At 37.4% G+C, this 21,948-nt stretch overlaps 1 protein-coding gene across 1 annotated transcript; it reads right to left on the bottom strand.

Moving 5' to 3' along the window:
* Positions 1-1,862: 1,862 nt before the first annotated feature.
* On the bottom strand, positions 1,863-20,147 carry LOC124174212 (piggyBac transposable element-derived protein 2-like). The gene is made up of 2 exons (XM_046553308.1): positions 20,074-20,147; positions 1,863-2,925 (listed from the first exon to the last, which is right to left on the bottom strand). Exons 1-2 carry the CDS (start codon positions 20,145-20,147, stop codon positions 1,863-1,865), a joined length of 1,137 nt encoding a protein of 378 aa, XP_046409264.1.
* Between the last annotated feature and the right edge of the window lie 1,801 nt (positions 20,148-21,948).

Here is a 21,948-nt window from a genome sequence, read left to right as displayed (position 1 = left end):
GAACTAGAGTAATGCATGATATATTGATTAACAAAATTACAAACTTTTCTCGCTAAGTCAATCATAAAATCAAACTATTTGGTCAGGGTCTATCCCAAAATAGTTCAAACTATTTGAGCTCAGTATGCCTTTATTATAAACGATGGACAGATTTTTTTACTATTAGTGTAAACAATCCAAATGTTATTCTGTGATATCCAATCTAGCAAATAATGATTAGTTTAAAAAATGGTGAAAATTCTAAAATGAAACGTTGCCAAATGTCAGTACAAGCTTCTTGCGTTGAGAATTACCGGTAAATATTAATCTGAAAACCAAACTTGGGACTTCAAACTTAAAGTTACAATTCTACCGCTCCTGTATAAGAAACGTTTGAAACCCATGTTTATATTTTCCATGCACTAATTAACCCATTAGTGCCCATAATTCCCTAGTTGTTATATTTGAACAATATCTTCAAAAAATGGTCTTAGGAGTTTTTGAAACAACATATATTAAATTTAGCACTCAATAATAATTTTTTCATTGTTTTCTGAAGTGGCAACTTTAGTTGCCGATGGGCACTAGCATAGTCAAAATATGCAAACTTCATTCCATCTTCGCTATTTTTCAGTTTACCAGTGGTTTTTTGAGGTTAACTTCTTCAAAATAAATGCTGTGCTCCTATTGCAATGCAATAGAGGAGATTATGAAATATTTGCATTCGGGCACTGCTATTTTATAATATTCTTACCATTTCCTCACACAAGAATGGGATGTTATTCTGGCAAGATGGGTAATGATTTTCTGTGAATTCGATAACCTATCGCGACACTTTTAAAATGTTCTTTTGAACTTTATTAGCTTAAAACAATTGTTAATATTGCACATATATTTTTCAAATAAATCGCATTTACAAAAATGACAACACTTGATATGTTTCATTTTTACAAACAAATAAAACTTATTAACACGGACTGGCAGAAAAAACTCAAGATCATATACATTTTCAGAAAAAAAATGAAGCACAGTAATTTTAAGATGTAGTTTGTGCAATAGATTATAGAATGAATATATTGAAAATTTGAACAAAATGTATTACTTTCATTTCTTTCACAACAATGCGCCCAAAGGAACAATAGGAAATTAAAGAAACACATTTTACACACTACGAATGAAAATCTCCGAAACATTTGTTAGCATGCAGTGGTGCATCACATTTTGTGCAAAGATGCTGTGTTCTTTTTTTACAAACACGACATCGCCGATACTTTGAATTCCCCCTCCCAATTATGTGATCTTTGTGATCTCGGCGAAAATTATTTCTCGGAGAAGACGAAAATGGTGACCGCACTCCTGGTGACAACGGGGCAACAGCAAAAGATTTAAGGAGAAAAATTGCACACTGGCGCCTGAATTCAAGTTGGGGCATTTCATTACCAAATAATCTTCTATAAAGAAGCCATCCTTGGACCACTGAAATGTCTACCGCCCAGGCAAAGAATGGCCACCACCATTTCTTTGTCCTGATTGCTGTGCGATAGGTTTCAACAAATTGGTCGCAAATATCCACCCCGCCCATATTTGCATTGTACCTAGCGATTGTACCTGGAACATCAACAAACTGAATCTTTTTTTCTGCCCTGGAATACCGAGTTGATTTTTTCATAGGCTCCATGGGTTCACAATTTGAGAGAACGGTGACAACGGCGTTATCATTCCACCGTACCGCAATTAGATAAGAAGAAGCGGAAAAACCGGTAGAACCCCTGTTCGTCTTTTTCCAAGCCCTCTTGTCAGGTAGCTTCATATTTGATCCGACTCTGTTTTCTCGCAATGTCCCTGTTCCTCCCAATCTCTTTTTGGTCAACTCAGTTAAAAGTTCAACTGACGTAAATAGGTTGTCGAAATCCTCTGCTAAACCTAACACAACGTCCCCCCCCTTGGCCCAACCCAGTGTCAGGAAGACGAGTGGATGAACCGCAGTAAGGCTCAGCATGATGTATGTAGCCTGTTGGATCAGCAGCAACCCACAGCTTGAATCCAAAGCGAATGGGTTTTCCTCTAATAAACTGTTTGCTCCCATGCCGGCCGTAATAGAGAATCATGCTCTCATCGATGCTCAAACTGTTCCCCGGTTCTATTTGTTTGAATGCCTGGTTGAGGAAATCAAACAAAGGACGTACCTTGTACATTCGGTCACTCCCATTGTTAGCATCATTATCTGCCAGGTGAAGGTAGCGAAGTAAATTTTCAAACTTGTTTCGCCTTATTGCATCCGCAACTATTTTCACGTGGCAATCCGGGTCCACCTTCCAATACATTCTCTTTTGAGAGAGGCGGTGGTATCCTGACAAAAGCATTACCCCTATTAATGAATGTATTTCGTCACTTGTTGCCTCTAAACCATGAACAAGATGTTGGGCGGCATACCGGTTGCTTTCTATGACTATACGATTCACTAAACATTCCGAAAAAATTGCTTTCAAGGCATCAAATGGGGAGTTCACAGTTTCGCGCAAATGGTCTTCCGCATTGGGGAGATATTTTGGCGATACATTTTCAATTTTGGAAGCAAAGTCCTGACAGTTTTCCTCCCAACATCGCACGGGGTAACAACGCTTTCGCTTCTTGGGCTTCTTCACGGTTAGCGTTACTGAGGTTTCACACATTTCACTGAAATTACCCCGTCCATTCTGGACCAATCTCTCCTCAGCCTCCTCGGAGAAGTCAGCATGAACCTCTGACTGCAGAATACGAGCCGGAAGATGGCTGAAGTCTCCTTCCACCTCCTCGTCAGAAAGATCGGAATCCTGATCGCTTATCATTCCCTTCTCTTCAACGGGAGGGCAAATGGCAATGCTTTCCGGGGAAACATCGTCCTCCAATAGGGCATCTAGAATTTCATTCAGGCGCAAGCCTCGTTTAATACAATTCCTATGGGCCCTAAAAGCGAATTAATAAACAATGGTGTGTAACATAGCAAATGAAACCGACCTTATTTCGATAGAATTTGCAAATAATAGTGCTTTTTCCCAATGCCAAAAAAATGGGCAACCTGCTATTTAATCAAAAATATATCGATATTTTAGGAAGATTAGAAGAACAAAACACCGAATAATGCATGAAAAGTTCAAAAGTACTCAATAAAGTTTTAATAGCTACTGTTTAAGTACTTATACTACTTTGAAACTGAATTAAATCAAAAAAATACGAATATTTGCAATTTTTGACTACGCTAGTGCCCGTCGGCAACTTAAGTTGCCATCACTTTTTACATTGGCATAGAAAAAAAACAAAACCATATTTCTACGTAATAATTTGGATAGTAATTCATTAAAGCTTTCACTATAAGTTGAAAAATAAATATTAGTGAATATAATACGGAAAAAGTCCTCAGCTAACATGATAAAGAAGATAGTCACCAGTCGTCGGCTGAACACCTGGAGGAGCTGCAGTAATCCGACCAGTACGCGAAACACAATCGAACTGACGAGGAACGAGCAGCGCTGGCCAACAATGTAAGGTCTAGTAAAAGCACACACGAAGAATCATATGAATTGACTACTTAGTAAACGTTGTATGAGACAAAATGTAGCATGGCAACTAAAGTTGCCGACGGGCACTAATGGGTTAAACACATAAATACATCAACCGTATGAATACTGCTAAAAGTCAATTATAACAACATCTTATATTTACAAGGTTTTACCAGTCTGACACTCGTAACTTGCAGAGTTAATTATCCCAATCAATATGGGATGAGAAGAAGTCAATATATTGACGTATTCTCGTGGAATGCAGCCGTTTTGACGAATTGGAGAGCAGAGGCGAAATACAGCATAGGCGTAATTGAGACAAATTGGAAACTAATACGAATGAGTGATGTGTGAAATGAGATATCGCATGCCAATTTTAGCCCACAAACATATTATCTCCTCTCAATTATTAAACACTTGTTGTGTCATCGAATTGCACCGGCTCTTTGAATGTTCGCTTTATTTTAGCCTTGAGCCAATTTATTTTGTAATTAGTATTGCCTTAGTTCTGTTGTAGATCTATAAAGTTTTATCTGTTCACCGACATTAATTTTTAACTATGGATGAAAATCGTCATTATTCATGGCAATGACTAATTATTGCCGTTACGCCTGTGATCGATCACTGGTTATTTAATAAGTCACTCTTAATTGAGGGCATGAGACGCCAAGGGGTAGTGACATTTTTCTCAGCATAGGTAGGTAAATTCAATTTTTAGAAGAAATACACAAAAACATGTTTGCCAAGGGATACGAGTGACTCTCAGTTCTGTGCTTACGTCGAGTAAAAAATCAAATGCATCGTAACATATCTAATTGATCTCATTTGTTATCTACACCTAATTTCTGTAACTAACTCTTATTATAAAATAGAATTCCCTTGTAGCCCTTGGCTTCTCACCCACTTAATTCTTATTACGTCTGTTAGGGTAACTTTGGCCCAAATTTTCATTATTTATTGGATAAACAAGCTTGTCTAATTTACAAATTAATAAAAAATGTGTGGAAAGCATTTGAATTATTGACAGATCATGTAATTTTAATTTAAGGTTGTTTCTGAAGCTCTACTATTTTAACAACCGTTTAAAAAAATTTGATGCTATTCCATGGAACTAAAACCCATACTAATGCAGAAATGATTCCCGTTCTGCTATCTGTCTACTGATGCAAGGACGAAGTCAAAAGCACAATTCAAATAGCCTAATACAGGACTATGAATCTTTTTGCATCTCTCGGGAAAAGTTACCTGTGGAGCGCCGAAGTTACCACAGTTGCCCATGCGTACTGACCCAGTTCGTTTATGTCAAATATATTCTTATAGTAATGAATGAATCCTATTAATGTCGGGCTCTTTTTGGTTCCCAACGAGCTAGTTAAAACAGCCTATTTTATTGAACCTGATTGCTTTTACTTATTTCCTTTCACATTCTCAGCTGTTACCTCTGGGCTATATTTACTTTGAAAGGCCTTTCACGACCTATATGATTTTTTTACTCTTTCTTGCTGAAATTGCCTCCTATTCCATGATCTTGGAAATATGAAAACCCTCAATTTCATTTAATTAATTCTAATTGGGAAAAAATCAATGCATTAAATTTTTTGGGTAAACTGGAATTTCTTGCTAAACCTTTCGACTCATGCGATACCCTAATGTGGTTTTATGTTAGGAAAAAAATGGGTAAAATAACATATCTTATGGTAACAGCAACAAATATATTGATACATTGGATAAATTTTAAATTTTCAGGTACCTATAATTTATAAATAGTTTGCGTTGGTTAATATTTATATTCTTATGCCTAGCGAGCAGTTGCTATTTTTCAAATTACTTTGGCTTTGAACGTATTTGAAAATTTAGGTGCACGTAATATCGTATCACCGGTTATCGAAGAGTACTAGCGTATTTTGTTAAAGTTGTATTAAGAACTGGTCAAGTATCCGGTTAGAGAAAAGAATAGCGCCAGGTTCTAGGGGTGAAGTTCCTATTTGCTCAACCCGACGACGCTCCAAAACCAACTTGCCCTAGGCCGGGAGGTCTGAAAAGGGAAAGGCGATGAAGGAGAAGGGGAAGTGAGGAAAGCGTTGAAAGAGAGAGAGAAATTTTTTGGAAAAGAGCAGAGAACATCAACCACAAGCTTTGTGTGCCGTCCATTATCTAGATTAGGCGTAATGTGGGTGGCTGGGCGGTGCGTCGGACACACCAGAGAGTTGAGATGCTGGGGAGGAGGAAAGTGCGGCTGGCGGCCATGTTGGGAGAGTCGGGTGAAGGGGTCACGAAAGGGAAGAGTTGACTCCTTGTCCTGTTGGAGGGTTAAGGGAGGAGGGGGGCTGACTTGGTCATATTGCCGGTGATAATAGTATAATATTATTTAATGAATCCACCGATTAAGGCACGCTTACATAGCGCATTCGCCGACTATTCCGGCCGTCTTCCCTCCCATTTTAAAATTCCCACTTAAATTCAAAACAAGTACAATTTCCTTGTATTCTCGCTATGAATCCTATTTTCTTCCAATTTTCACCAAGCCTACCAAGCAATATTTCCTCTGGCACCGATTTAATGTCCCCTGCCCGCTTGGTACTCGTTCCGTCCAGGGCCTCGGTATCGTCCGTATCTCATCTAGCTTCCTCTCCTTGCCCACCATGTCTAGCTGTTCCTCTCCGCACGCTTACCGATCTTAAGTCCCATCCACAACCAGATTTTGAACGCCTTTGGTATCCTCTCGTCCTCCGTCCACAAGAGCTAAGTTTCTGTGCCGCAAAACGCAATGCTTTGAATCAAACTCTTCCCCGTCACCGCCCAAACCCCTCAAATTAACAGAATGCCCATTTCGTTTTCACAACCGCGTTAGCAGCGGAGCTGGGAATGGCTGAACAGAGATGCGCTGTTACCTAGAATTTGGATACAGTTTTTGAAAATATAAATAAAATAAAATCACTTCGTTAAGTGCCACAGGTATTTATTTAGTTTAAACGGAATCAAACGAAGCTTAAAATTTCCGCTACCACGTGATCGCGAGCTTTGGGAGATTTTCAAACTGCTATTTCAGTATTTTCCCACTTTTGCTTCTTCCGCGACCACTTCAAGTTCCTCTTGCACCCTAAGGCTTACTCAGACACATAGTCTACGTGAAATTTATTTACATTTCCCTGTAAAAACTCAGGGAAGCTATGAATTTCATTATACAAGAAATAGCAATTTCGGTGCAAATAAAGAAGTCATTTTTTTGCTCATCGCCAATATTTAATTTCAATGTAATACATCGCAATTTAGTTTTTTTAAATATTGTCTATTTTCGCCACGTATATTTTACTTATCAAAGTGTAACTTCTTATCGTTTCCTCGAAAAATCGGGGTTTTAGGTTAGGTTCTTATTGGAGGGCATAGTTGATCTGAATGTAAGACGAAATCAATGCGTCAGATAGTTATGCATTCAGCGCTTTTTGTAATTAAATAATGCCAACCAAGCAGTTTCCATGCGGTTTGATTCAATTTCCTCTTGGTGCCTGTTTGCTGACGTCACAGCTATTACGTTAGGAGTGGAAATCGGCTTTTCGGGCCAAAGGTCGATGTGCTCGACATTTATGGAAACGGAAGCCGTATCAATCTTCATATTAGTTTCAGATTTGCTCATAGCTGATAACAGCGTAAAAAGTTCCCGCTCGACGTCTGGTAAAAATAAACAACATAACGAATTTGGCTTTCATATACATTCTCACTGGTGCTATCAGGAAAGAGGGTGGGAGGAGTAAGCTGTGTTTGATTTAAATTTACATGAAGAAATCGGTGGTATTCTCAAAGAAAACCTTTAAGAATTTGACTTTAGTGCATTCATCAATAACTCGGACAGCTGATGGGAGTAATTGAAATTATCGATATTTATAGTCGCATTGGCACTATAACTAATGATCATTACCATTAATGTTAGGTTCAGAGCATTTTATCTATCGATCACTGATTTCAAGCTAAACCTTTTCTAAAGTGAGTTTCCAGAAAAATTATGAATTAAAAATCGGAATATTACTTTCATAGTGCAAGTGTTTAAAGTTAAATATTGTCATCAGGTACAAATAAAATTTTTTTTTAAACCTTCATGAAACGAATATACTAATATCTCTGATCTCTTTGTTATCCTACTTGCTATTTTCCCAGGGAGACTATACTAACTTGCGCAGGCTTGTAATACGAAATTGTCAGTATCGAGGGACTTTAGAATTTACATGCATAGGATTCCATTAGGAGAAGAATTAAGTTTGTGATACGAAATCAACAATATCAAAGGATTACTAGAATATACATGTAGGTATAGAATTTATTTTTTCAGGAGAAATATTAACCACATGGAAAGGGCGTTCGAAACATACTAGGAGCAAACTCATGGTTCATTAGCATATTAACTCTTAAGATCCCTTAAGAAGAGGTGTATTCGAAATTTTATTTTGTTCATATCATTTATACAATATTCCCTCCCTTTTTATGGGAAATACTGCTTCTTTACGCAAAATGTATGACGGAATTATGGCCTATACTAAAGGCATATTTAATTTTCCGGGTGGGTAAAATATTTCCCCTAGAACACTTTAGAGTGAAAATGTGGTTACCATTTCATTTCTACAAATGAAATGGACACCCTATATAAATGTACGCCCAACTCCGCGTATTTCAAGTGGAAATTTAACTCCATAGACGTTGGATACGATCTCGTCAAACACGCTTAGGCTTCAAGCCCCTTTCCATTTTACTGTTGAAAAGTGGCCACAGAAAAAGGTGTCTTTTTTTCCAGAATCTTAGGTATCGTCTTCAATTCAGACTAGGGAAGATGATTTCTGTATGTAGAAACCAGGTAACTTATGGTAATATTTTAGGTAGTCTTTTAACAATCATTAGAATTTTTGTTAGTTTTATTTATTAAATTATGCGGCCCATAAACCATGACGTTAAAAGAGAAAGGCAAGAGTAAAAAGAAACACATATTGATTGATTGATTATACGGTAGTAGCTTTTTAAATGTGTTTGGCAGGAATTATATGCTCAGAAGCGCTACCATAATGTCTTATAGCTTTCTCCGAAAATACTTTCGGGTGTTAAACCGAAATAATGCAAGTATGAAAATTATGACACTGCAAATTTGGTCTCTAGAGGATTTTTCTGCGCAGATTTTATTTCGTTTCTCAAATGCATGAGAGCGAAAACCTGAGACAGTAGTGCCTTAAAATTACCAATACCTTCAGTATTCAGCTTTTCCGTATGGATCGGAAGCTATGGAAATTCTTTCTTATGATATGATAAACTACGTGGCATTTTTAAATTGCCTTTTAAGATGCCCTATTTAAGAATATCACGGGAACAAAATCATAGCCTTCGGTATTAGTTTTCAATTGATTTGAAGCTAAAATCACTGTCGACCTTCTTTGAATTTTTTTCGATGTCAAATAACATTTAAATATATTAATATGCAAAACCATAAGCTTTACTTCTAAACCTTTATTCTTTGATTTTCATTGTATCGCCTTTCCAGTGAGAGAATATTCTATTCCGTAGCTCAATAGATGTTTTTTCAAATTCAATTTCCAATTACAGCTGTCTAAGTGATGGACCAAGAGAAATGAAACTGTGGGCCACCGTACGCACATTCCACTCTCCTTTCTATTCAATACCCCATCCGATAAGTAAAAATCTTGATAAACCATCTTTGATTTCCTATATTTCCTCCAATCAAATAATGGATAATCTGCCTACCACCGCGCACCGGGTTTACTGAAGTCGTAACTTACATTACAGCATAAAGAGCCAGTCGAATTTCATCTGAAAAAATGCTTTTTTTACCAAAACATTGCTTTTTAGTGATACGATGTATCTTATTCATAACTTATCAATTATATCCCTGCGCATAATGTACTTATTCCAAAATTTGAAAGTAAATGAATTGCTCTGCTCTCTTCGCCAAGATGCGATGTGACATCCAGTTTTGAAATCCAATGAAAAAACATCTACAAAGGCAGTATTAATAAATCCTCTAACGCACGAATTTGGGCCTCCTTAGCTTAATTCTAGTTGTTGCGTCTGTCTTGTCATATAATTACGTCTGTTAGCCTTCATTCAGCGACTGAAAATAACCTGGCTCACTTTTATATCCGAGTTCAGGTGACAAGCATGGAGTAGAGTTTCACCATAACGATGAAAGTTGAAAATTCAGTTGCGTCGGAGGAATTTGGCAGCGTAGGAGGCAGGAGGAAGCGCGGGAGGAGAGAACGGGTCTGGGGGCGGTGGCTTATCCCTGGTACATCTTATTCGAAAGCAGGGTGGGGGTGGCGTGGGTATTAAATTTTCGACGAGCTCTTCTCTCGAGGATGGAAAAATACGAGGTGTCTCCTCACAACTTCCTGATAAACGCAATCATTCGCTCCTATTTATAACCTAATAATTCGAGCAGTGGATTAATAATCTTGCTTTGGAGCAGTGAACACATTTATGAAGATAGAAAGTTATGTTTTGGCAGATCAGATTTGAGAGATAGACCATTCTAGGGGCAAGATAATCCTATAAAATATGATTTTGAAAATGAATTGGCTTATTGTCGTACAAAAAAATGTTGCGTGTACCCAGTATTCATGAAGTTTGTTCTGTAAACACTCGTATGTAATTTCTCAATTAAACTTTTTTAAGAAAAGAATAATTTATTTCAAAAATGTATCCTTTTGCAGCGAAAAATGAAATGCATAATGAAAACTTAAGCCTTTTTTGGGAAAATCACTAACACCCTCCTCAATAAATTTTGTTTCTGTCATTTGAATTCTTAATTTGCGGCACACGAATTGCTTGTAATGAGCCGTGATGTTTATTCTGAATTTCCTAGTCGCTAGTCACCCACCCTATGGATTCTTTCATGCTACCATTTACGCGCAGACAAATTTTGATCCTGCATTCAGTTTTTCAGTTTTTTTTTTTAATTTAGCTATCGCATGCAGTTGCAAGCTTTCACAATGAGAGACGGAAATTGCCGATAAAAGTGTGGACCTATTTTCCTTATTTCTAAGAAATTGGGTTATATACCCAAATTTCCCACACCAACAAACCTTATTGAGAGAACTTAACATTCCAAAACATATCCGGCGTAATAGTTGTGATTTTAGAATTGAAAGATACTCGGTAAATTACAAAACATTAATACGAAATATTCATACATTCAGTATATGCAATTCATTCCTAACATTTCTGAGATTTCCTTTGACTCTAATGACATATGAATACGCATTTCCACACTTCGAGGTACATGGTAACGGTTTTAAATGCCAGATAACTCAGTTTTTATTTCCACCTACAAGAGCAGCTAATAATTGGCCCATATCCATGGAAATAGCTCACGCTGATTTGAACGTTTTATTTTTTCCTTTTTATGCCCTTTATATTTTCCAAATATTTTTTTCTATTTTACTCTCTTGATTTCTGGTCTTTAATATTTACTTTGACTCATGTACTTGCATGAGTAACATTTTTCGCAATTCAAGGCAGTTTTATTGACGTTGAGCTTCGTTTAAATGCTGTATTTCGAATGACTTTTCCAAGAAAAATTTCAATCCATCATATTTCTTCGCTGCAGGGCAGGCCTGTACACAGGCGAGAAAGATTCGCGAAGCCGTGGCTTAGTATGTGATGAGCTCTACCACAGTCACCAAAACCAGCCTCCTCATAGTGAGTGATTATTATTTTTTTTTAAATATGCTGTAAATATATTAAGAATAATTATTATTATGTCACTTGCGTGGAGTATTTGCAGAGGAATTCGGGAAAGAGAAGTCAAATTTGGAATTCCAGAATATCAATAATCACCTGGGAAAGTTACAAAGCCACGGGGAAGGGGTGGAGTGAATTGGCAAAAGCCGATATGGATGGGAAGGGGAGATCACGGGTGGATTGGATGACGGTAAAGGGGAAAGGATGGCACAGGAGTGGGACGAGAGGACAGCGGGGGCCTAGGGGGAAGGGAGGCGTGACCGCGGCATTCCGGGAAAAATTCCCTCCCCTAATTGCCGCCGACCAATCAAAGCCCCTCGCCCCTCCCCCTCCCCCGCAGCGGCGGATCCTGAGCCAGCTCTTATTTACTTGCCCCACGTTCAGCTCAATGACGCTCATCCCCCACCACTCTTCGCGTCGCTGATTCATATCCTTTTTCCTAGATTTCCTGCTACACCAGTCCAAAGCTTCGCAAACAGTCAAGTAAAGTGACTATCCAAAGCGGGTAAATCATTATTTTTTAACAATTGGCCATTTGAATGTTTTTCATCATGATTAATTTAGCAAAGAATTGAATAAATTCGCAGGATTCGAGGAATTATCTCGTTGAAAACTCTGAAGTATATTGCGAAATAAGCTGTAAGTTCTATAAATAGGAGAGTAGTTAGTAAAAGGTTAATGTGAAACATATCCTTTCCATACGAACAGGAGAATTATATAATGAAACATGAAATTTAAATCGTGAAATAAAAATTATTTTTTATTCACATTTAAAATGTTCTTTTCTTACCACTTCCGTTGTAAGTCACGTAACTTTCGTCCGTTTTAGCCTTTAAAGAAGGTTTTAATATCACTAAGAAGTATTTATTTCCTACAATATGATGTCGTTGTATCAAATGAAACTTTAAGGGCTAGAAATAGATATTCTTTTGAAATGGAGGCGCTGAAAGATCATAGTTCTTTAGACATCCAAGATATATTACAAAAGGCTATTATGTTAGTAGAATATGGTAAATAATGAGAAATGACACTGTTAAAGGGCATGGCAAATGTAAATAATATTAATAGAAAATAGTGTTCAAAATTGAGTTTCCTGAGCAATGAATGAGTGGAGATAAACTTATTGGTGAAAATTTAGTTTAATTTTTACATTAATGTTAGGAGATGCAATTGAAATAGTTTGTATTAAGTGCCTATAATACATGTATCGTAATCGATCTATCGTATGGAAAACGTTTATCGTACCCAATGCAGTTGAACATTTCCTGCAGAATAAAATCGTATGATGATAAAACATGTAACTTCGTAATTCATACCGATGAATGTTTTCAGCACCAAGTCAATATTTATTTCCCACTTTAATATGGATTTTACTACGATGATCACTATTTTTATATATTAGGGACTTGCAGGAATACCATGAAGCAGAGGGTGAACAAAATTTTTGGAATACTTTGGAGATTCCCATGAAGAGAATATGCAGCGTCACAGCCTTAAAAGTTCGCATATACGATTCCAGGGGATGGATGTTTGGAATTCTGACACCTCGGGAATGTGCAAATTACTACCAAATTGTGAAGGAATGTCTCTGTTCTCGGATTAGGTTCGCATCGGGTGTTATTGTTCTTCTTAATTAAAGGGGGATTTGGAAACTAATGAAAGCCTTGCCACGTGCGTAACCGTTAATTCGGATGAACACCCAGTTGCATTCTTCGCACAATGCCTTTCCATCCCCAGGCTATTGCTACTTGTTACAAGCAACAGTATAATTCCTACTTCTGCGTCTAAATACGGAGAAAGTTTTTAATAGAAAACATATTTTGATGCTTGGCCGTTATTTTAGACTCTGACACTATATTCGCAGTTTTATCGAGGTTTTTAATCTATTATTAAAACAAAATGCACGTTACCAATGAAGATAACTGCGGAGGAACAGTTAAGAGGTAATGTTAAAATTTGGTCAGAATTGTGCTAATATTTAGGGGACATACTAGAAGTTTTGGATAACTTATATAATGCTCATATAAAGAGTATTATATATTAAGAATATCTAGGCCAACCAGGAACTCTAATTGGAGATGATCAAATTTTATATGCAACAGTACTTACACACGCTTTATTTTAGGTTCATATTAAGCCTTATAAAGATATTGTAGATTTTATCGACTAACATTTTATGACGAACTTAAGTGAAAAAATGTTTTTTTTAGGCTTGAGGTGGAAGTTAAAATCTGTTCATAAATGAATTTGGATGCAATGAGTATCTCTTTATCGAAGACATTTGTCGACGTACATATTTGAATTAAATATGAGATTTCCTTTTAAAGATTCCAATATACCTAAGATTGCGTTCGCTTTCTTGTTTAAGTGGAGGTTTGATGCATATGAATATTTGAATGCTTTTAAATAAAACGTACACGTTAGTAGCTTTGCCATTTTGTCACATCATTGTTGCCTGTTTTTTTGTCAAGCTTAGTATTGACCCCACCTACTGGTTTGATCCCACTCCAACCAATAGGAGCGGTGCAGGAAATTCAATTGCATTACTATCGGCGCGCACCCTTTATAATCGCAAAGGTCAGAATTCAAAAGCTATATATCATCTAATTTATTTAAATGCTTATAGATACATTTAATTAAGTAGCGTCATAGTTATTCTTGTACATATCGCTAAATAAGAAGCAATTCTAGTGAAAATCTAGGTTGCATTTCTGTCTTTAGAATCGTAGTGCATAAAAAAATTAACCTTACTTTAAGCGTTCATCATAATATGCATTCAATGTGGATATCATACGTGAGACAGCTGAGATTTTTCCGCCCTGTTAGCTTTCATATTACTATAACTAGAGTAGAGTCGTTGCACTTGATAATTACTTATATTTTCGTTAATAGTAGCCTAAAATAAATAGAAAATTATCATGGATGACAATAATAACAAAATTATTATAATACGAATTAGTGCTATAGCCACAAAGTATTCCTACATTTTTCCCCAAAATGTTTCCTAGGCTGGTTTTCTGTTTTCGGGATCGCAGTAAATAAATAAATAAATCGCATTTCATACGGTTATCATTATTACCATTCAATCTGAATGTAATGGCATGGAGAGCTGAGATTTTCCCTGTATGTTAGCTGTCGCACCACTATCACTAGAGTGGAGTCGTTGAGTGCCCCCTAGAATGGAGCGAACAGCGTTTGACGACAGCGAGTCTATTTGGAGAGCTGCTGCGGGTGGGGAGTGTTGTGCCTACGGCGCGGGCGGCGGCGGTCTTCGCGGTGGCTGTATGCCGCTGCGCTTGCGAGAGGCGACACGGAAACCCTCAGTTTGCTCTCCCATCTTCTCTAAACAAAAGACTGCTCCTTTCCTTTCCATCCTCCGCTTTATTGTTCTTTTCAGACCCCGATTCCACGGTCGAGAGTTTTCCGTCCGCATTTCAGCACATTGTCCTTTTGATCCCTTTATGCTATCATCCCACATTAAACATATGCTGTTTATACTACCTTTAGCACAGTTTTTTTCTTCTAATTTTCTAAGTTTATTTTTCTTATTAAAAATCTCGTTTTCTCCCGCTCTCTCTTAGCAATGACATTATTAAATGGTCTCAGTGATTTTTGCTCGAAAAATTAATTATAATCCTATAATTATTTTTATCTCTTTGATATTCACGTAAACAACGAACTTATAAATGATCTTAATCATTCATATTTGCTTTAGAAAGCAAATATTACTTATATTTTTTTTAATATTAACGAAAGTGACGGTGAAGAAAAATATACTGAAAAATAATCAGGCATTGTTTAAGTATTCTTACGCACGCTATTTCAACAGGAGATAATTATTTCATTTTTCTTTTACAAATATTTTTTTTACATTTCAATGAGGAACTTCATAATTAATTCTATGGAAAGTCGGCAGTGCTCATGAAAATCTACGGCTTATCTAATATTTTCCCGTAAATGTTTTTGATAGGAATTATATATGACGGGGTAACTCTGAAATACTACGCTTTGTTTTCCTTTTCACTTTAAAATATCCAGTTATTTGAGACAACTTCTGAATCAATGCTATGGTCAATAATGATTTTAAAAACTTTAAAATAAAAATAATACTATAAACACCAAATAGGTATTCGCGCACTCTTTCTCCAAATATTTTCATGTAAGTATTCAGATTGTAAGAAGTTTATGTAACTATCATACTTTTATATTAAACATCAAATCATTTTATTATGCAGTGGATATTTCTAGCAGGCGAAGTTGTTTGATGCCCTACCTGAAAATTAATATCGAGTCCTTAAAATGGAAATAAATTTTGCGTGATAATTATTTTGAGAAATCAGGGGATAAGCCAGCAGAGGAATCGGTAGTAGAAAGGCATTATCATTTTGACATCATATTTAAGCAAACCATTGTTTCTCAAAAATCTTTCTACGAAATCGTGATTGAAACTCAACACGATTTATTACTCTTAAAGATTCCAACCCCAACGTGATACTCTACAAGAAAGTGGAAATGAAACACATTGAAGCAAAAAAAAGCCATCAGTCGGTTCAGCAGGAGGTATGCAAATTCAAGGAGAAGTAGGACTTTTTAGGGAACTTGTACGGCTAGATGCCGCTTCAGTTAAGGAGGGCCAAAGCGGCATCCGAGCAGGTAAAAGCAAGAAGGGAACACCTCCACCTCCATCTCCTGATGACGTCACGTAATCCTGAGAAATCCTTTTCGAGCAGCGGCAACAGAATTCTCTCTCACTCTTTGGAAATTCAAGCGAGAGGGGATTGGAGTGAGGAAAGGCGGGAGGAGGTGTTGAGGAGGGAAATTGAGGAAGGGAGGGGGAAGAGAAGAGATTAGGATGGGGGAGAGAGGGGAGGGAGAGGGAGGGGAGGGAGAGAGAGGGGAGGGAGAGAGAGAGAAAACGCAAACGGGAAATGAAGACGGTGAAATGTTTGTGGAGGAGAAAAAAATAAAGAAAAAAGAAAGGAAAAAATTGCGGGGATTGCGGAGGTGGTGACTGGACTGCAGCGGAAGACGGGGAGAACTCCCGGGCTCCCCCCGCAAAGCATCTCAGGCTCAACTCCTTTTCTCTCCTCTTAAGGTAGGCTGAAATATTCCATAGAACCGACTTAATATTCCCCCGACGTCAGCCTGCGAGCGGTGGATTTTATGTCATGGTTGGGGAACACCCTTTCGAGTTTTTCTTGTGCTTATATTAAAGATTCGAGGTATTGATGGAGTAAATAAGGGTATATAGTCAATCATTTGCGATTTAAATTATATGTGGAAATATATCCAATAGTTAATGATACACAAACTTTGTAATTTTAATACTTCTTTAATTACTTAGGCATCGATGGGTTTCGTAGTTTGAATTTATTTAATTGACAGATTACAGATGATGGCATGATGATGATTACACATGATGACAGATTTATTTAATAGACAGAATAAGGACAGGTGAATGAAGAGGTGGTTGATTTCATTGGAAGAATAAAAAAACTGAGAATAAGGGAATTTGGAGAGAATACATTCCGCAATGTGGGCTGGAAGGGCGTGACCTTTTTACCGCCGAAATCTCTGAAACTAAAGCAATTGACATGGAAGGAGGCTTTAACCGAGATTTGAACCTGGTTCCCATCTATCATTAGCCAATGACTCTACCCACCGCCGCCACGCTCCTTAAATAAAAACAAATAAATGCAAATAATGAATCAAATGTTAGCGATGAAAGGTATTGGTGAAGAATGGGTACGAAATTTGCGATATTTTTTATCCATATATGTACCTTCCACGGAATGAAACAGAGGCAGTTTATTCCATTTACTGCATCACCCTTCCCAAGGCAGCAAAGTGTCTAGCGTAAAAAAAGAATCACACGCAAACAAGATACTATAAAAAAAATGTCATCTACGTGGTAAATCACGGAGATGACATTTTTTTTATAGTATCCAATTATCCCCACTTCCCTGACCCTTCTGCTCATATGTGTCAGAAATTTGGCCACCCATGATCGATTAGTGATTTGAAAGCATAATATATGTGTAATAATAGTTATAATAGTTGCGAAATAATTAGGCATTTTCACATTCTGCCACAAATATGCTTCCTTCGGGAAAAGGACTGTCAGATAACTTACTAAACTCCTTCAATGATTCTCACTCGCGCGGGTGATAACAGTTTCGGCTCGTACATCGTTATGAAAATCGCAAATCGCGGGAAGAAGGCCCGGAGTTATTAACGCGCAAAGTACTTACTGTTCTTTACAACGGGAGCGCGGTTTTCGGCTCCTGGGTGGTAAGATTTTGTGTCCGGATCTGTATAGCGGCGAAAAATGTAACGCAAAGCTCATCAAAACCTGGCGTCAGCTCAGGAACTACTTGAAGACGGCCGTCTTCCAAATTGCTGTAATGCTCTTATACAACCAGTTATTTCAAAAACTATATAACCACTATACCGGGGAAATGAATCATATTTGTCGCAGTTTTACCATATGTAAAATACCCAAGTATACACGAATGACTACTCTATATAAATATTATTGTCGTCAACCACTGGACTTCAACAAGATAAGACTGATGCAGATGAAAAAAATGAATGGAGACAGTGGAGAAATTATGGTAGAAAAACAGAATATTATTCTCAGCCTTTACATTCATTCCGCGAAGGATACACTAACCTAATTAACAATTGTCCTTCCTCGGGAGTATCATAGAAGAATGACAGGAATATATAAGTGGGTACGTCAGATGAAGTAGACCGTGCGGCCGAGTTTTTTCATGCAAAACTAGATCAAAAATCTTAGGACAACGTCAAGCAAAAGCAGACATAAAACTGAATGAGAAAAATATTATTGCATTAACTCTTTGCAGCATAGCAAGATGATACTAGGGTTGCGGGACAGCGTTTGTTTTAAAATGCAATAAACTGTGGTAAAACTTAAAGCTATTCAAGAATTTTATTTTTTGTGTGCAGGTTTTAAGAAACCTTATAATTTTTCGTAAATAGTAAAACATCGCCTTTAATTGGAGTGAGGTTATTAATTCAACTGGAAAACAAAGAAAGGTCACCTTGTCTAGTGAAATGCCGCATCCAAAAAGTGTAGCTTTTCAGAAAAAAACCCTCAAACGAGAAGCAGGAAAAGAAACCAAAATGAGATACAGGAAACCTGAGGGTATTTGTTTTTGGAAGACGACACCTTTGGACGCTGCATCCCTTCATTCACCTAATTAGCCGTCGTCTTCCCAAAGGATGGTGACCAGAATAAAAGAATAGACAGTGAAAATGAGGAAGTCAGGTAGAGAGAGAGCTCGTGTCTTGCAGGTGATAGGAGCTAAGTGATGAACGAATCAGACTGTGCAACGTACTACAAAGAGAATTACCATTCATATGTAATCTAAATATGGAAAGCGTTTTAAAATTATTCCGGTCTTCTTTAAGAAGTATATGGAATTGTAAGTTTCCATTTAAATTTAATACCCTATAAAGTTTCAGATAATTATCTGCAGCAGAAACACTGGCATTGCAGGTTGAGACGAACGGCAGCTTAAGATGACTAATTATTATCGATGGGCTGGTCTTGTAGATATGACTTGTTTAAAGTTTTTTTATCACCTGAAAATTTTTAGCAAATGTCCTCCTTTGCCAACTTTTGTCTGCAGTATAATTGCATTGTATTGCTCTGCATTACATTTGGACAAAATGGGTCCAAAAACATTCAAAGATCACCCATATATTCTTCGAGTGATGAAAAGCTTTGTTGTTACTACATGGTGAATTTAAAAATATTTTTGTAAAGAGCAATTTTCTAACTTCCTTACTAAATTTATCTTTATGTGATAGCTTGAAACCTCTTCCGCAGGATCTAGTCCGTTTATTACCATATGATATTGCAGTAGTGGTGAGCAGAACTATGATATTCCAATCACTTCCTTACCTGTGACCATTGGCGCCGACTCCATGGGGCATGGGGGAGCCCTCAAAAATTCTTTATGGGTGTGAGAAAAAAATGTGTCAGGCTTGTCGATTTTCCCCGGAGTGTCCAGATATTGAGATTTAAGTTATCAGGGTTCTAATGTCGATCATATGACTCTTCTAAAATGATTAAAAAACTTAAAACTCAATACTTATAAAATTTCCCGGGGCAAGATCCCCGGTTTACGCCCCCCCCAGTATTTTTTCCAAGTCGGCACATATGCCGATGACTGCTACTCATCGTGACGGTGATTCTTCACTGTAATTGCTCACTCATAGAATCACTCATAAAGTCAGCCGTGATTTGTGGAGCTGCTATTCCTGATATTTTGTCCAATTTCAATGAATGAGCTCTCCTCAAAAGGAACGAAGAAACTTATTGAAATTTGGAAAATCATGAAAAGTAATTTTATTAAGGGAATAGTTCTGATTCTGAGTTTATATTACGGTAATCAAGTAAATTTGATAAGGGAAAGGAATTAATTAGTGGCAATCATTAAAATCCCGTCGGTATTTTTTAACATATTTTAAATTCAAACCGTTAGCTGTATATTTTGTAAAGGATGTCTTATTCATCATAAAAGACGAATAAGACATCCATTATTATTAATATTAGGTATAATAATGGATGTCTAATACCTAATATTAATAATAATGGATGTCTTATTCGTCTTTTATGATGAATAAGACATCCATTATTATACCTAATATTGCTGCTGCTTGTAGCAGTGGTAACAGCCGAAGCTATCTTTGCCGAATTCACAGTCGCAATGATTTCGTGTATTTAGTGATTTAGTCTCTGGCAGTGATGGCTACTTCTTTTCAATCACAGATTGGATATATCGCTCATCACTTGGTAGCAGCTTGAGCTATCTTCACAGAATCCACAGTCACAGTGATTTCGAGTGTTAAGTCACCGGCAGTCATTGCTTCTTTTCAGTGACGGTGATTCAATCACAGTTTGCGATATATCGCTCATCACTTTATTGCAGTCCTAAGATGTCAAGCAAGCTAAAAATTAAGTTCACTTGATTATGAGCGTTTTCGAAAACGTCTCAAGTACTCCCTTTGGACCCTGCATTCCTTCAGACAAAGTGACCCAATTAACAGTTGTATTCCCCTCAAAGAAGCGACAAGAATAGAAGAGTGACCCAAAAAAAAATAAGTGGGGCAGTTAGGGCGAAAGACGTCTTACGCGGAATAAGAGCCAAAAGGGTGTGCAGAATGACAAGTGAAGGACGGAGGCAACGGTGGCGATACGAGCGATGGCTTCGCGTGGCCTTCTTTTTTTATTCCGCCAGGAAATGCTCAAACCTAAAAGCACGATGCTCTTCTTCTCTCCTCCACCCTTTATCCATAGCATGGATTGTTCCGTGTGGAAACGGGAGGCGCTCGCTCCTCCCTATCTTCTCGTTTTTCTCCCGGGCACAATTGACTCTGTCGGGGTTGGAAAGAAATACGACCCATCGTGCCATTGAAGAGCCCCGGGGCCCTCAGAGGGCGGGGGAATCGCAGCGAAATGGTCGCGCAGGATATGCCATTATCCTTACGAAGCGGGACATGAGAGGATGGGGGTGTGCTCGATGAAAAAAGTGAGATGGTTGGACATTGCCGTAGAGCACACACACGTTACTTCCGTAATGTTCACGGAGAGCCAAGCTTAGAAGAAGTAATCGAAGAGAGGTTCCACCATTAAGTTTTCCATTGCCAAATAGCTGGGAGACGTAGCAAAAAGATGTTGTTTTTTTAAATTTAGTAGTTAGACGTGTGAAAAAAGCGTTAATATGGTAAAAGTTCAAGGTTAATGTTGATGTTTACAAAAGTTGATGTTCACAAGTCTTCACTAGATTCATATTCTCAAATTTAATAACGTAATTATACAATGATTTTTAAATGCATACAAAGTTCATCCGGTTTAATTTGACTTAGGATTGCATTTGTTGGGAAAACTTGAAATTCACCAATTCACCAGCGACTAGGAAGAGACCTAAAGAACTATCTTACTTCCTCTTCCTGAATTTTGTGATCCATCATCGGTTTGTGCTACATTTAAAAGATGTATTGGTCCAATAACTGATCTGCCTCATTATATATCTTACCCTCAGATGAGGGGGGAATCTCAGGGAAATGGTCGCGCAGGGTATGCCATTATCCTTACGGAGCGGGGGGAATGAAAGGAAGGGGCACGTTAGATGAATAGTGAGATGGGTGTGCATTGGCATGGAGCACACACACATATTACTGTAATGTTTACCGAGAGCCGGCTTAGAAGATATAATTGTAGAGAGGTTTCGCCATTGAATTTTCGTATCCAAATAGGCCAAAGTCGTAAAAAAGTGGCTGTTGTTACAAATCAAGTAATTAATGGCAATCAGAAAAGTTGAAAAAATATTTGTCTCCTATATTCGAGTGAAAAAAGGGTAGACGAGGTTGAATCTGTGTTCACGAGACTTCACTAGATTCATGTTTGCGATTTTAAAAAAAGTCAGCAATACAACGAATTTTTATTCATGGTAACTGCAGAAAGTTTGACTTGACTTGGGATTGCAGCTATTTTGGAAAACTCCTCCGTTGCCAAATAGCCGGAAGGCGTAAAAAAAGGGTTGTTGGTGTTTTTTATTAATCAAGTAATTGGTGACGATCAAAAAATGTAATTGCGGTCAAAAATTGACGGTCAAAAATTGCAATCACATGAATATAGAAAAAATATATTTTTTCTAATCTTTAT

The sequence above is a fragment of the Ischnura elegans genome, chromosome 2 (assembly GCF_921293095.1).
Source record: "Ischnura elegans chromosome 2, ioIscEleg1.1, whole genome shotgun sequence".
In the NCBI taxonomy this organism is placed as follows: Eukaryota; Metazoa; Arthropoda; class Insecta; order Odonata; family Coenagrionidae; genus Ischnura; species Ischnura elegans.
This window is presented reverse-complemented; position numbering and strand designations above follow the sequence as displayed.